Genomic DNA, 15,795 nt, shown 5'->3' with positions numbered 1-15,795 from the left:
TTTACATACGCTATACGGCCACCGAATAGATACTTTTTTGAAATTATTACGAGTTAGAAAATATGACGTACTGTTTGAGAGATCTAAAAAGTTTTACATCTATTCGAAAATCATGTTTTCAATTTATAGTTATAAAAAACTCCTAGAAAAATAACGCAGAACTATTGAGAAAACGTGCATTTTGTATATCTATAAATTTCAAGCACGACTCCCTAATAGAGAATGGTAAACAGTTATTAAAAGAAAGATCGCTATTTACCTTTAATCTCTCAATTGAGTACTCTTGATAGTTGTTTTAGACTTAAAGAGTTGTCGACTTTACATTAAATTTCTATCAATAACAAATTGAAAAAGTATGTATCGTGTGGCATTTATTAAACTATATAAAAGTAGAAAATTCAAATAAATATTATTCTGTATTGAAAAAATTCTTAAATGTACCAACATGCAGTATTCTGATTAGATTGGAAACTGTAGTGTCTTTTTTCAAATGCTCGAAAATATTTATTCAAATATTTATTTTAATTTATTGTGCATTTACAATCTGAGTTTTTAATATCTTCGCTGTTAATTTTATACAAAAATAATTTTTCAGAAATTTAATCAAAGTTATATTACGTTCGAACTTTGAAAGAAGCTATTAATTTTTAAAAATATTATTTTTTTCAAAACTCTCAGCAATAAAGCTTCAGAGTTTCAGCAACCAAAAGAGACATTTTCTTTAACTATTAGATAGTTCTAAAATATTTTTAATTAATATAATTATCAAAGTTATTTCGCTGCACGAACAACTTGGAGGGATATAAGGGGGCTCAGTTGAAGATTTTATCGAAATTTGAGTAAAATTTATTCGAATTTGTAATCTCGAAATGAAAACGTTCGACAAAACGAATTCGTTAAATTCTGCGTACAAATCTAAATGCGAGAAATTGTGAGTGTCAATCGTGCCTAGAAATTGTTTCTGTAAAAAAATATTACATCAGTAATTCACATCGCCTTTTTGTAAATTTTAAACCGTTTTTATCTCAGTGTTTTTTTTTCAAAATAGCCGATCAACTAGAAAATAGTGAGGCAGTTGTAAACAATACATGATTATCAACCGATTTTCCGAGTTAAGTACTACATCCGTAACGTCTAATGTAACGACGATGTAGTAGTGTTAATGATTCGTACTACCTTATCTTTTTTCGCCATCTATTAATTCTCTACGAATTAATTATCTTATTAGCCATCAACAAACTTTCCAAGAATTTAACCTGCTTTATTGAGCATAACTAATAATGGACTATACAATAGAGACTTGAATGCTTCCAAAAAAGAGCGTATTAAGCAGGCAAGGAATATTCCTTCAATCTAATAGATGTGGATAAGAATATTAGGTCTTATTCGCCACGCCTAGATCTTTCAGATTTTGCAGAACTTTGCTCTCTCATATACGAATATAGTCCCGTGACAGGTTCGAAAACGACTTAAGTAACCAGAGGCTCAAATCTATTTTCATTGCTAATTTTAGAAATGGGATCGAATCTCTGAACAATGTCTGTGTACGCGTGCGTATACGTCCGTACACAAAATTCTTGGAAAAAAGTTGTTTTATTTTAAATGGACTAGTTGCTTTTTATATCGTTTTATAATTAAGATACCACCCCTCTAGAGAACTCAGAATTTATATTTTTTTTTCAAAATAAGGGCTCACAGCACGAACCGAACGCAAAATCGATTAATTTTTATCATTGGAATTTTTCATAATTTACACGTGATTTTAATGGATCAGACAACTCGGTTACAAAAAATAAGTCCAAAAAACGTGTCATAAAAAGCGTACGTAGACAGTAAGTGCATTGGTACTTTTTTCAGCTGTAACCAATTTTTCGTAAATTTATTTTAATGAAATTAAAAAATGTTCATAATGGTTGCTGTTAACTCCTCCAAAAACGTCAGTAATATTAACTCGATATTATGTTCTCTTACGAGGACATCAACTAAATGAAATTAAGCTAAATTTCTGAAAATGTATGCTTCACGCAGTAAAAAAGTAGTTTTCTCAGATTATAAACATTATCACGATATTTTTTAAAACATTCGAGAAATGTTTTTAAAAATAAACTGTTTCGGGGGGACGAATTAAAACAGTCCCCTATGACTAGTAGACATATTGAATAAATACTTTCGATGAGGATTGTAAGACATGGAGAAGCGTCCGTATGGAATAGGTGCTGGTAATGCATTGTTCGTCGAGTAACTTGGAACTTTTTCTTCGTCGGAATAACGTTTTCGCTCCGCGGATCTTCTTCTGACTTGCAGAGTCTCGTTGTTCGGAGCGCAATATATTTTATCGTACATTTTTCTATTGGGCAAAGGCAAGGTATGGCTCCGCGCTTCGAGCTGTCTATTGTCTTCCCTCAACGCGTACAAATGTAATTTTTGCGGCATCGTTAAACTAAGGGAGGGATTCGCTCTTGGATTATTGGTAGACACCAGAACGTTCTTTTTTCGATCGTTGAATCTCGTATAAAAACTTTTCCTATGAATACGATCTATTACGGAATCGGCTACTCTACGGTCGTTGCAGCACAAGGAGTACGATGGCGAAGCTTGCGACGAGGATAAACCATTGACAGGCTGATACGCGCTGTTCGACGAAACCGACGGAGAGTCAAAACTGCGCAAATCTTCGCTAGAGTCGAATGAGTCTCTATTCGATCGAATTTCTCTCGATCTGAGTTGCGACGGCGCTACAGTTTGAGTCTTTTTGTCGTCCTCTGGGCTGGTACTTTTCGAGGGTTTCATTAATTTGCTATTCATTTCGAATTTTTTGAATCTAGAGTCTTTGAACTCTGTTTCCATTTTCTCGTGTTCATCCAAAGAACCATTATTTCTTCTAGATTTTCCTACGGAATTATCAAAACTGTAATTCTCTACGTGCTCTGTTTTTCCATTTGATATACTTTTGGGTTTCACAATGCTCTGAAAATTATAAATAGGTATTTTTGACAGTTTTGAATTGTTTTTTCTAGCTTCATTTTTATTCATACTGACTTGCAATAACTCTACTGCCTTCGGTTTGCGCTCGGTCGATGCGGGGTTTTCCACTGTTAATTCTGGTAATAAATCTGGCTTCATTTTAGATGTGGAAGTCAGATCACGTGCGTTCTTTTCGATAATTATCTGTGTCTGTTTGTTTTTATCTTCAGTTTTGATATTATTTTCTATCAATCGTTTTTTACACTTTTGACATTGGTCCATTATTAACTTTTTACTGACTTCTTTTTCAGGAATATTCACTGATTTAGCAGTTTTTAAACTTTGACAGTTTGTGTCATATTTATCAAAACCCTCAATCGGCTTTGAAAGAGTATTTTGCTTGGGTTCGACACTTTTATTCAAAGTAAGTTTATGAGACCCATTAGGAATAACTTCTGAATTTTCTGAATTATATTTCACTTCGGATTTAGTCGGTTCTGAGCGTAGCTTTTTAGAAGATGCACCGGAAGATTTTCTCGTTCCATTTGAAATTGGTTTGCCGTTAGAATGATGATTTGGTATTTGATTGCTATTCAGTTGTGGATCTTTCAATTCTTGACCTGGCAACGAGCTATTTATTTGATTATCCAATGAACCTCCCACTACTGGAACAGCGATTTTATCTTTATTTTTTATCCGTGGCTGTTTAAGATGACTGTAAGCTTTGGGACGTTTCAAACATGATTTAAGTGGTCCACATTCGGATACCTTTTTTCCGTTTCGTTTTTGCATCTGTTGACCATTCGCTTTGTCAAAAGTGTTGAGATGCGAAAAGTAAGGGGTAAAGTTTATTTTGATTTTATTCGAAATATCATTGAGACTTCGGCTGCGCAACAATTGTGCAATTATTGCAGAAGGCTGATTACTCAATTTAGAGCCAGAACAATCTTGCGATTTTGATCTTGTCAATAATCCCAAATGGGCTCCGTGTCGATAACCGAGCATCAAAAGTTTCTTTATATTTCTTTTCAATATTTTTTGCTCGTTATTAGTAATTTTTCTCCCACAAATGTGCTTATTAAAATCAAGATTTTTAAATAAATGATCGTTCAGGACAGCTGGCGGAATCTTAATTGATTTGTGGGAAAATGAATCAATTTCGTTGCTTAATTTACGATGCGCGTTCGATGTTAACGATTTGGAATATGGGCGACATAAATTTGGGAGACTAATACTGAAGCGGTGGTCGCAGAATTTCCGAATGTTATTACATTTACTTGCTTTCAGTAACTTGTCTAGAAGACGCTTTGGCATCCATTCGAATAAACGATACTTGGATTTCGTCGACTGTTCTCTCGTGAATAAACTGTCGCGCAAATCGAAATCTAGTGGCAACGAAAGGGAGCGTGGGAGCTTGCAGCGTAACTGCTCGACGAGTCGTTGACTAAGCCAGTGCTTCTCTTCGGGCTTGGCTTGACTTTCCGATGTGCTTTGACGTTTCTTGGCTGTGAACAATTAGGAGGCTCACATCAATATTCTGTCACGTTGATCCCTATACTGTTCGGTCCATTCCTGAGACCATAACATAATTAGAAAGTAAAGAACACTTGTAATACAAGTCTTGTATTTGTTTTTTTTTTAATAATAAATCGTAATATTAAAATTAAAGACTTATGGAAAATCAGTGATAAGTTTCATAATATACTTAAATGGAGACCAATCGACCTCCGATCTACGAGTCGTGGCCAAAATATTTTTAGGCTCTTCTGGTACCATATAATGAAGCCTTTCACCTTTAGTTCAACCCAATGGGCCTTAAAAAGCCATTTTTTAAATTGTTTTATTTTTTATATAGGTGTCTTGAAAAAAAATTTGAAAAACCTAAAAATCTCAGAATTAGACCAAAAAAGTGTATGAAAATTTTCAGAATTTTTTAAATATCTGTATAAAAATGACATATTTGGGCTTTTGAAAATAAGAAATAATAAAATAATAATTTGAAGTTTTCGAAAGTTTTAAAAAAAATTTTTTTCATTCTTTGTCGAATTCTAAGCATAAATAGCTCCATTATTATGTACCAGGTGACCCAACATAATTTTGAGGGCAGTATGCGTAATTAAATATAAAACGACTTCCGAAGGTGCGTAAGGCATTTTCTTCTCAACTTTTCTCAAGTTCAAATTAAAAATGAAGCAGGGTTCGTCGCCTCATAAATCGTTACAACCGTCAAACTCGTGGCTATTTTTTGCTAAATTTTCATACTAGTGGTAACTTTTATCTACGTCAAACGAATTATTGCATTTTTAAATTCAATAGGTAATACATGTGTCAAAATAGAAAGCTAAAAACCTTTTACTGAAAATGACTGTAAAATCATTATTCACTCAAAAACTACTACAATTTACCCTTGAATAATTCTAAGATATTCTTCAAAAACAAAGGAACGATCTTTCAACCTGTATTTTTGATTGATTAAAATAAAATTGATGAATCATTGATTTCTCGTAATTTTCGAACTGTTGAGGTCTACCGGTCATCTACCGTATTTTTTTCTTTGGCCGATAAATACGGAGCTTAGAGAACTATGAGAAAATTCCAATTATTGATAAAAGAAGTTTTCAAACGAGTCCCTGATCTATAATCGTCTACCCGCAATATGTGGGATGTATTTTTCAAACCGATAAAGGGTGAACGTTTAATGATATTTGGAAACTAACCGCGAGGTTTAACTTGCTCACGGGGGAAAAGAAAACTCACGCACATGCACACATTATTCACAGACACACACAGAACTTTCTCCGAGAGAAATCAATGTTGATGTTTATCATTTTTATCTCAATTTTATCGAGTCAAGTGAACATTAACATGTAAAAAATTAACGACACACACCTTTACTTACTCTACCTATTTCGTCTTCATAAAGATTATTTCGTGGCGATATAAGCTCTGCCAGATTCATCATGTTATCAACCATATTATCTTTGCTTTCATCATTGCTTGGAAAGCCAAATTTTTCCGAGCTTACCGATGGTCTGAACAGCTTATCCTCGGTATTCCTAGAACATAAAATTAATAGGTACAAAAGATTGAGATTTATTTTGAGATGATTTTTTGAATCAATAAATAACACTCAAATTCACACCACTTTTCCGATAAGTTGATGGTGAATGCTGTTGGTTATTTTGAAACTAATTTACATGTATGTTTAAAAAAATTATATATGATGGGTAACTTTAAAGCTTATGAAAATAGTAATATACGTAACGAGGGCGCAAAGGCTACTTGGGTAAGTAATTTGCTTTACGCAATTGTCGCATAATATACTAAATATCTAAAGAAGAGACTTTTGGGTGACATCCCTCTTGGAACATTTTTTCGAATGGAAAAGCCTATATCGATTTTTCAAAAACCTGCAGGGATTTTACTTCCATCGAGAGAACTTCAAAGTAAACGTCGACAATTTATCAACGCTGAATCGATGCATTATCCACGTAAAATAAGTAAAAGAAATCTACATTAATTTCACGCTAAGTCTACGCCGATTCTGCGGGAATTTTGTGTATGATTTTAAGTATAATATTGCCATTAATGGATGCTTAAACTCTGTAAGGCTTCTAGTGATATCAGTGGTTTTTACGAGAGCTATTTTTACAGTAAATATCAATAATTTATACTGCTATTTTGTTTAAATGTGTAGTTGTTTCCGAAGAATTTTTAATTATTTTTATTCGTAAGTTAATTTTATAAGAAAAAATGATGGGTTTTTGTGCGTTCGTAAGTAAGTAGATTAACCTGGGTAGTGTCGACGGCATCGTCGTGCAAAGCTGATGTGTCTCAAGGGTCTACCCACCTCTACAAGGTGAGGACGAGCTTTGTCATAATGTATTTGATATAATTATATTTTTTATACATTAGGAAGAAAATTTGAAAAAAGTTCCAGGTTAAAAAAAATTACAACACACATAAGTTTCAAATACACAAACAAACCAAAAATACATGAATACAAAATATTAAAAAATTTCAAAAAAAAAACCACGAAAATTAGATTTAAGATCAAAATCATAAGCAGATGTAATCAGCTGTTACGGCATCTTCTTTAGCAATAGTGTTACCTACGATCTCGAATTATTTCACTAGGATTATCACAAACGTTTCGGCTAAGTTCGATTTATAGATTGGTTTTGTGTCTCTACAATTATAATATCACACAATCAAAAAAACATTGACTTTTAAAATCTGAAATTTGTGCTAGCCGCCCGAAGCGTTATAAAAAGCGTGAAAAACTATAGTGAGCTGTTTCATACTGATACCAAAGAACTGACGTATATTGAACCTGTATCGTAGCCGTCTTCTGTATGTGGCAAGTCTCATTAAAAAAAAATGTCAACACGAGTAAAAGGTAGATCCAATTGTTGAGTGAGAACGAATTACAAGTGTAGCTTGTGAGGCGTGTATGAACTTAATTGCGTATTTGTATTTTGGAATTTTCAGGATGTGTTTGTTTAAAATTTTTTGTATTTTAATTGCACTGGACTTACGTATTTTGGCACTGTTTAAGATAAGAACTCGTGGCATAGGAGCATTTGTTCTAAAACCATTTTTTATGCAATATTACAGCCGTCATTTTATCATAGTTTATAAAAGTTTATTATAGTTGGAAATATATTTTCAAAAAAAAAATGTTCATGTAGGCCAGACAGTATAAACACTATTAAAATAAGTAAATGGAATTTTTAAGCAATTTATCAAGTACACGAGAAAAATTCTTTCGAAAATTGTAAATTTCTGCCTCTTGCCACAAATTATTCAAAATTTATTTTTTAAATGTTTGTTCTCTGAAATAACTAATACGTAAATGATAAAATTATTAAATTTTGAATAAATAAAATTATGCTTACTTATGATAAATTAGAATATTATTTATTGAACGAGATTATTGATATCATATACAAAAGAGAAAAGCTCCAAATGAGCAGACATACATGCGTATTACAAAATCAGTGTTAAGTTGTTATGGATAAGGTTTTATTTATTCATACCATCGCAGACGATGTTAAAAATCCTAATTTTATTTTTTAATCCAATTTAAATTACACAAATATATGTTTTCTGATTCAATTTTATGTGTTCATATATAATTCTGTTGAACATATTTAATGTTGTATGGCGTTAGATGTTAAGATTTACTCTCAATGATTATATTTTTTTTAAATTTAATTAGCCGTTGGTTTTTTCCTTTGTTTACTGTTTCGTGTATGAATATTTAGTTACACTTCGAGAGTAAAAGTTTGATAATTTATAATCATGTAGACGATTTTTATTACAAGTGATGTATTAAATCTGTTTCTAAAATGTGTTTAGTCTGTTTTCGATTTGTCATAAAAAATATTATTTCATAGCTAGAAACAAATATATGTAAAAAACTCATCATGTTGACAAGCAAAATTCCCGGGGACACGCAAGGTATTTTTTATACCATATATAACTATCATAAAGTAGACAATCGCAATATTTAAGTTCAATTTTTCATAACAATCTATTACTTTCGTTCAGCATCTCAACTATTTTTAACTTTTATCTATAACAAAATGTTTCCATAGTTTCAAGATAAAACATGTTTTATGAATTTATTAAAATAATAGATGCACCTCAAACCTTTATTTGAAAGGACTTTTTAAGATAATTTACTTACAATAATCAATAAATATTTTATATATAATTTCTCAAGTGAGATAGCGTATGAAAGGATTTTTAACTTATTTTATACTAAGATAAAAACAGGACTGACAAAGTTAGGAACAATTAATTTAATAATTATTTAAACTTGAGAAATGTCGGAGCCAGAGTATTTAGATATTTAGATTTTTATATTAAAAAAATTCAAAAATTGGTCGGACCTTTGGTCGGCTTTTTTCCAAATATTTTTTTTCTTTTTTAATGAACCATTTGCTCATGCGTCATATAGTATATTGCATAACTAGGCCGAAAAAATGAAGAGCCCCCGAAAATGTTACTTTCGGCAAAGATAGCAAACCTTTATCGTATCGAGGCTACCGAATGTGACACTTCCATCCTTGGGTTCCAATAAAAAATATCACTTTTTACAGGATGGAGTCTTGAAAAGAAAGCCTCTTGGTTTGCTTAAAGTAGCTCTTTTTCGATAAAAAAAAATGTTCATATGTAATATACTATACTTGGCTTTTTCAAAAAAGAAAAAGCCAACGACAAAAGTTTGATATCAAAAAAATTGCATTTACTCTTTACACCAGCTTCGACAAATCCTTGAATGAATTTTTTGAAGATTCGTACCTGTTCCAAAAGTCCTGAGAAGAGTTGGAACCGATTCTACTAAGGAGCCTGCCGCTCGGAAAAATCGAATCGCTCGCATTGTCATTTATGTTAAGCCTCTGAGTGAGATTGCGCACGCGCGACAACAGAGTGGAAAAGAGATTCTCGGCCGTGAGAAATTCGAAGCCGTCGTCGTCGTCGTCCTCGCCCGAGGACAGGCTGTCCTCGTGCTCGAGGGTGGCGTAGCGCGGCCTCGAGCTGCGCAGCCGGTGCAAGTGATTCTGCAGAAACTCGTCGTTCTTCTTGGAGAAGCCGGGGAAAAGCGAGGGCTCGTCGTCGTCGTCGTCCTTGCCGCTAGCGTCCGACAGCAGCGTGTTGACTTGGTGCGAGCGCAGGATACGATTGTGGCCCGGATTTTTGGGCATCGTCGGTGGCGGCTCTGACTTGGCGCTGCTGTCGTCGTTGCGCGAATCATTCGCGTAAGTTCTGTCCTCCATCGAGATGGGAATGATGAATTCGCGCGGGCTCTTGCGTATGGGCTCGGGTCCCGTGGCCGAAACGAAGCCGCTCCTCGAGTGCGAATTTATCGGGAAGAACATTTCGGAACGATGACTCGGCGGCTGATGCTGCTGACCGAGCTTCGAGCCGATGTCGAAACTCGAGCGTACGTTGGACGACGACAGGTGGTCCGGACTCGGTACGCTCGTGAGCGTTATCTTCGCTTTGCTGGTTTTGCGAAGTCGAGGTAACGTCGCGCTCTTCGAGTTGCTCGGCTCCGATGCTCCACCGGACGCGCTCGAACTGCCCAACTCCGCTTTGCTATTCTCCAATTGGAACTTCTTGTCGGTCGTCGACAGGGATCGATTCATCGTCGTCGCGCGACTACTGCTCGTCGTCTCCGCGGCGATCTCGATCGGAATCTTGAACTCCTCCGGCTTCGTGATCTTGTTATTGCTATCCGACGAAGCCAACAACGAACCGGCGCTGTATTTGCGCTGCATGGGAGGCTTGCCGAGGGCCCCCGTGATGATGTTGACGGCTCGGCGCTTCTCCTCCTCGCGATCGTACACGTGATCCTCCGATCTCGAACTGTCGATTTTGTTCAGCTCGCACTGCTGTTGCTGGGGCACGTCGATGATGATCTTGGTCACCGCGGGTTTCAGCGTCTGGGGTATCTGCGTGGACGATAGACTGGCCTTGCGCTCGAAGGCCGCCTTGGCGCCCTCCACGTTCACGCCTGGAATGAATAATTTTTTCGCCGGTTTCTGATCGCTCTCGGCCGAGCTCGTCGTCGACGACGAGAGCAGCAGCTGATTGAACTTCTCGGCGGTCTCGAAGATCTTGGATCTGCGGCGCTCGGTGGTGGTGGGCGGCTTGTGCGCGACGATCGGCTCGATCTTCGTCGCCATCTCCGAGTCCAGCGAGAGAGCCTTGATCCTGAGTTTCTTCGGCGCCTTCGACAACTTTTCCGGAGAGAGGCTCTTCTTCTCCTTGTTCTGCTGCTTGTCGTCCGCTGCTTGAGCCTTATCGACGAGTTTAACGATTCTGGGACTCTCTTCCTCCGTTTTCACTGTGGGCTGGGGTTTCGTGACCAATTTATTGGGGTCCGTCAAGTGCAGGAACTGCTTTCTCGATGGCGACGGTGCTATCGATGCCGATTTCACTGGTTCCTTTGCGTCTGCATTCAAAGACATCGCTTCGGGTTTCGTAGCGATGGTATCGTTACTTTGCAACTTTCTTAGAGATTTATCGGATGAATCGTCGAGTTTGATCGCTTGTCGCGTATCATCTGCACTTGGCATTTCATTTTTCGCGTCGGTGATAACTTTTTCTCGGAAAATTTTTACGGGCACACTGGCGTACAATTTCTCATCACTGGAACCATAAATAGGTGCCGAATGATGCCTGAAAAATACACAAACATCAATGCGTAAGAGAAAATTACCGTATTATAATTATGTGTACGTAAAGGATGAAAATTACTTGGTTGCTTTCTTGTACGGACGAGGTCGTCGCGCATCGTTGTCCACCTTAGGCGCAATTTTTCCCTGCTCTTCTTTGGTCGAATCGTCGATCTTCGGAAGCCCTTCACCGACCACCGGCGCCTCCACTTTTTTCTCCCGATGGCTGGCTTTGGGCAGAGTCCAACCGCCCATCTTGTCGACCTGCATGAGGCGCTCCTGGGAGTAGCAGCGCGACGCGGGCGGAACAACGGCGGCGGCGTCGGCCAGCTTATTATTATTGTTGTTGTTGTTCAGCGACGACGTTTCGTTCGCTGCGGCGGGGAGCGCCTCGACCTGTTCCTGAGGTTTGACCAATTGTTGCTCCGGTACCAGCGACAGCAGCAGATCGAGGCGCACGGGTGTCTGCGCGGCCAGATTCTCGGCGATGTAGAGGCAGCTCTGCTCGTAGCCCTCGTTGACCCACCAGTGTGAGCAGATGCGCTCGATATCGGCGCGCTGCGTTGGGGAGACCGTCAGCATGTCTTTGATCAGTGGCGATGCTCCTGCATATACGAAATCAATGAGTTGTATTTAAAATTTTCAAAATAACGAACGATGAAATTACAATGATTTTTTTACGTACGAGACGGCTGCTTCGGCTCGAAATAATCCGAATAAGTTATTTGTTTGACTAGATGTTTAAAGTTGGTACCGTCGAAAGGCATGGCTCCGTAAACGAGGGTATACAAAAGAACACCGAGACTCCAGCAATCGACTTCTGGCCCCAGATAGGGCGTGCCGTTGACGATTTCCGGACTGGCGTACAGAGGACTTCCACAAAAGGTACTGAGCAATCCTTGCTCGTTGAAAACATTGGACAGTCCAAAGTCAGCGATTTTCGCATTGCCGTTCTGGTCCAACAAGATATTTTCCAGTTTTAAATCTCGATGACAGATTTTATGCTTGTGACAGTAAAATATAGCGGTGGATATTTGTCGAAAAATACGCCGAGCCTCCACTTCGGTCAGAACTTTGTGCTCGCTGAGATAGTCGTAGAGTTCGCCTCCCGCGGCGTACTCCATGACGAGAACCATTTTTTCCCGATTTTCGAACACTAAGAAGACAAGAATCGTTATTTAATTTAGATATATTCATCACCGTATTCATAATGTAATTCGTAGTCACCTTCATATATGTGTATGATGTTAGGGTGGTGCACGCTCGACATGATTTGAATTTCACGCCTTATTCGCACGAGATCGGCTTCGGTTTCGATCTTACATTTTTTGATTGTTTTGATAGCAACCTCTTGTCCGGTCTCTTTGTTGATTCCCAGTTGAACTTTGCCATAAGTACCTTGGCCAAGTTTCTTGATGATTGAAAATCTGAAGTAAATAAATTAATGAAACTTGCTGTCATTTGTAGCGATCGAAAATCACTTTTTTAATGTGAACAGCAGCCAAACTTTTTCGGAGTATGCGCTTAGAAATTTTTGGGCGACGTCTAATTATTTGAAATGAAATAAAATTTTTATTTTTAATATTAAGAAAAACCCATACAAGTATTATGATAACTATTTTAATGAAAGCTACATTCAATGGGTTAATTCGTATTTTTCAATTTACTGTAGTGTATTAAATTTTCATTATACACGTAAATCATTCGCTTCGCGAGTTGTCTTTCTAATTTTGGAGTGCACATTAGAATTATGAATAAAAATTTTTAATATTATAAAAAATATTTGACTTATAATTTTTACCTTTGCTTTAGTTTGCGCTTGTGATTGTGAAGCCTCACACCCCCTGCACTCTCCATACCCCCCATAATGTTATGAACGTTTGCTTCACTGATAACCATAGCGATACTATTCAGCTACCTGAAAAATTTGAGAAATACTCTGGATTAGAAACACGTTGTTACCGATTTTTTTTTTAATCACACGATGAAAGTTGCATTAAAAAAATATTTTTTATTGTTTTCTAACTCCAATAAATTGTTATCATTATATTAGTTTTATTTTTCTCATTTTCGCCATGCTATAAAACTAAGATAGATCGTTAAAACATTATATTCATTTACTAAAATGAAATATTTTTGTAGTTACAGATATTAATTTTGTGGTCACTATATGTTTTGAATGTGAGTAATTTTCATTAAGCATATTGTGAAGCGCCTTTCGCATTCTATGGGATAAGTGTGCTTGATGAAAATCAGTCATACTCGGATAAAGAATAAATACGAATTTTGCCTCGCTTATGAGAAATATTCGTATTCGAGTACATAACTCAACAAGCTATAGTACGCGATATGTTTGGCTTTTGAAAATGAACTCATTTCCAAAAAATTTAACAAAAAGCAAACAAATTTCGATAACACGCGATCAAGCCAATTTTCAACATTAAAGCGAAGAAAAATTCAATCGAAAACACTAGACACGTAGTTTTTAAATCAAATAATTTTTATTTTTCGGGTTTGGAATTTTTTGACAATATTTTTATCAAATCTACATTACAAAGCATAGGGTATTAGGTTTAAAGCGTCTGAAAACGTCGTATTAAGGTAATAGCTCGAAAAATATTGACTATAAACCGCATGCCACCGCTTGAGAAATTTCAATTTCTTGAGCCAAAACACCACAAAACATGTTATTAAAATTATTTTTCAAAGGAAACAATAGCAGGCGCGAACTCACAATTAATACTGAAAGCCTATTAATTTATAAATTAATTTTTTTAGTAGGATCTTGGTATTTTTGAGTAAAGACGATCAAATTTTCAAACATACATAAAAAAACTATTTTGCGTTGAATATTTCTCTTTTTTCAAAGTTTCACGAACACGAATGAAAAATTATCGTGAGAATATTGTTTTAGTTTTTCATCAATTTATTGAAAATTACACACTTTCAAGTCTTTTTAGTTAAGACAATTATTTCGTTAAACAGAAAGTTCATAGCTCCATTGATTATTTTATATTTACAAACTACGAAAAAGCGAAAGTTTTTCAAAAATAAAAAAAACGTCTACATTAGTTATCTCATGAAAACTATTTTTAGTACTTCATCAAGATCAAAAATGGCTTTTTTATTTTTAAATTCAAGTGATCGTTATCCAAACATCCTGTTGGCGACTTATTTTAATATAAAATCAGATTCTTTGAACAATTGTGTTTCACCTTTTTTTTTTAACACTACCGTCTACTGCATTCGAAAAAGTCACATTTTATACTGAGGTATGCAACTCATTTTTTAATAATTATTTGAATATCAACATTAAAGTCACATAAGTTGGTATATGTAATAAAAAGGTAAGAAAAATTAATAAACTAACTTTGAAAAATTATAAAAAAACTAGTCGAATTAACGTTGTTTGGCAAAGTAGACTGCGATTTGCTATGAAGTTTAGCTTGAGAAATTATTGACGAACAAGGTCTGAAAATTCAATGATTTAATAAACAGTAGGTTATTTACTAAACCAGATTAATCAGTAGTGCATTTTCATAAATAAACGCTAGAATAATTATTTATTTGATACCGGCAATTCATAATTGTCCTCAGACTTAGCCAGATTTGCGATGACTGCTTTAGGAAAACGGCGCAACTTATACGCAGTAATGTAGGTTTTTGTAGACCAAAATAGCAACAGTATCTGTGCAGTTCAAGAATAGCGAGCTTTCCGTGTCTTCTTAATTTTTCATTTTTAGACATGAGAACACACACGCACGGTACTCGTTTAAAAACCCAAAAAACAAAAATCAAAGTTGCATGGAGATTTTTTTAAAGTTTTATAATTTTAAATTATTACCTTATTTAAAAAACCGATACTTCCGCTGATATTAAGCTAATACTTTATAATTGGATCTTTTTTAAACGTGGATTAGTTTCAAAGTTTTGATGCATAATTAATAAAAAAATTCACCATGTATAAAAAAAACTCGTTTCATAACTGAATTTTCACTTTTAAATCCGAAATGTTCAATCTCTTTACTAGTTACGATGGGTTTAGCACTGCACTGTAAGTCTACAGAAGTTTGAGTTACACTTTTGACGATGCTGTGTTTCTTACTGCGGTCTCTAAGTTAATGGTTTGAAGAGAGTTACAAGTTGAGATTTGAGAGATATCTCACGGCTCAAAACTAAACTAGATATGCTCAAGATATTTTATCTTGTGCGTATTTAGATGTATATATCTGATTCCACCTCTTTGATATTTGATTCGCAATAACGATTTTAGGTCCGCAATTAGTAAAGCTAATAAAATTAATAAGGACTCGTAAAAAGCAATATAAATATTTATATTTTTCCAGTATGTTAAAACTAATAAGGAACAGATCAGATGATGAATTAAGCCGAGTGAAAACTATTATTTATGATAATAAAGATGCATGGTTATTCGTATTCAATATTTACGATTTTTAATTTGCTTTTTAAAAATATACCAATACTGTTAAAATAGTTTTCAATGATATTCGGTTCAAAAATTCGTTTTATAAGAAATTAATCGACAAAAGGCACAAAAGAAGGGTGCGAATAAAGTAAATCTAACTAGGAACATTTTGATTTGATCAAAAGAATATTAAATCGTCTCGTATCTCCTATCGAA

The 15,795-nt window shown here is 35.4% G+C and overlaps 1 protein-coding gene across 1 annotated transcript; it reads right to left on the bottom strand.

The window, feature by feature from the left end:
- Window positions 1-8,102: 8,102 nt before the first annotated feature.
- LOC106652828 (protein kinase kin1) lies at window positions 8,103-15,220 on the bottom strand. Its single transcript, XM_023458693.1, has 6 exons — window positions 14,998-15,220; window positions 12,955-13,071; window positions 12,381-12,580; window positions 11,839-12,309; window positions 11,236-11,758; window positions 8,103-11,157 (listed from the first exon to the last, which is right to left on the bottom strand). The coding sequence occupies exons 2-6, from the start codon at window positions 13,050-13,052 to the stop codon at window positions 9,225-9,227; spliced, it is 3,225 nt and encodes a 1,074-aa protein (XP_023314461.1). The 5' UTR covers window positions 13,053-13,071; window positions 14,998-15,220; the 3' UTR covers window positions 8,103-9,224.
- Window positions 15,221-15,795: the final 575 nt, after the last annotated feature.

This window comes from Trichogramma pretiosum, unplaced genomic scaffold (genome assembly GCF_000599845.2).
Source record: "Trichogramma pretiosum strain Unisexual culture from Peru unplaced genomic scaffold, Tpre_2.0 scaffold115, whole genome shotgun sequence".
Lineage (NCBI taxonomy): Eukaryota > Metazoa > Arthropoda > Insecta > Hymenoptera > Trichogrammatidae > Trichogramma > Trichogramma pretiosum.
The sequence above is the reverse complement of the archived record's forward strand: the minus strand, read 5'-3'. Positions and strand labels throughout refer to the sequence as shown.

What these genes read in the sequence shown, in the direction of transcription:
- LOC106652828 (XM_023458693.1), bottom strand. Translation starts at nt 13,052, where the DNA reads ATGGTTATCAGTGAAGCAAACGTTCATAACATTATGGGGGGTATGGAG. An exon ending in CGAGCCGAAGCAGCCGTCTC is followed by an intron (nt 11,759 to 11,838) that starts GTACGTAAAAAA and finishes TCGTATATGCAG; the next exon opens with GAGCATCGCCACTGATCAAA. An exon ending in CCGTACAAGAAAGCAACCAA is followed by an intron (nt 11,158 to 11,235) that starts GTAATTTTCATC and finishes TGTATTTTTCAG; the next exon opens with GCATCATTCGGCACCTATTT.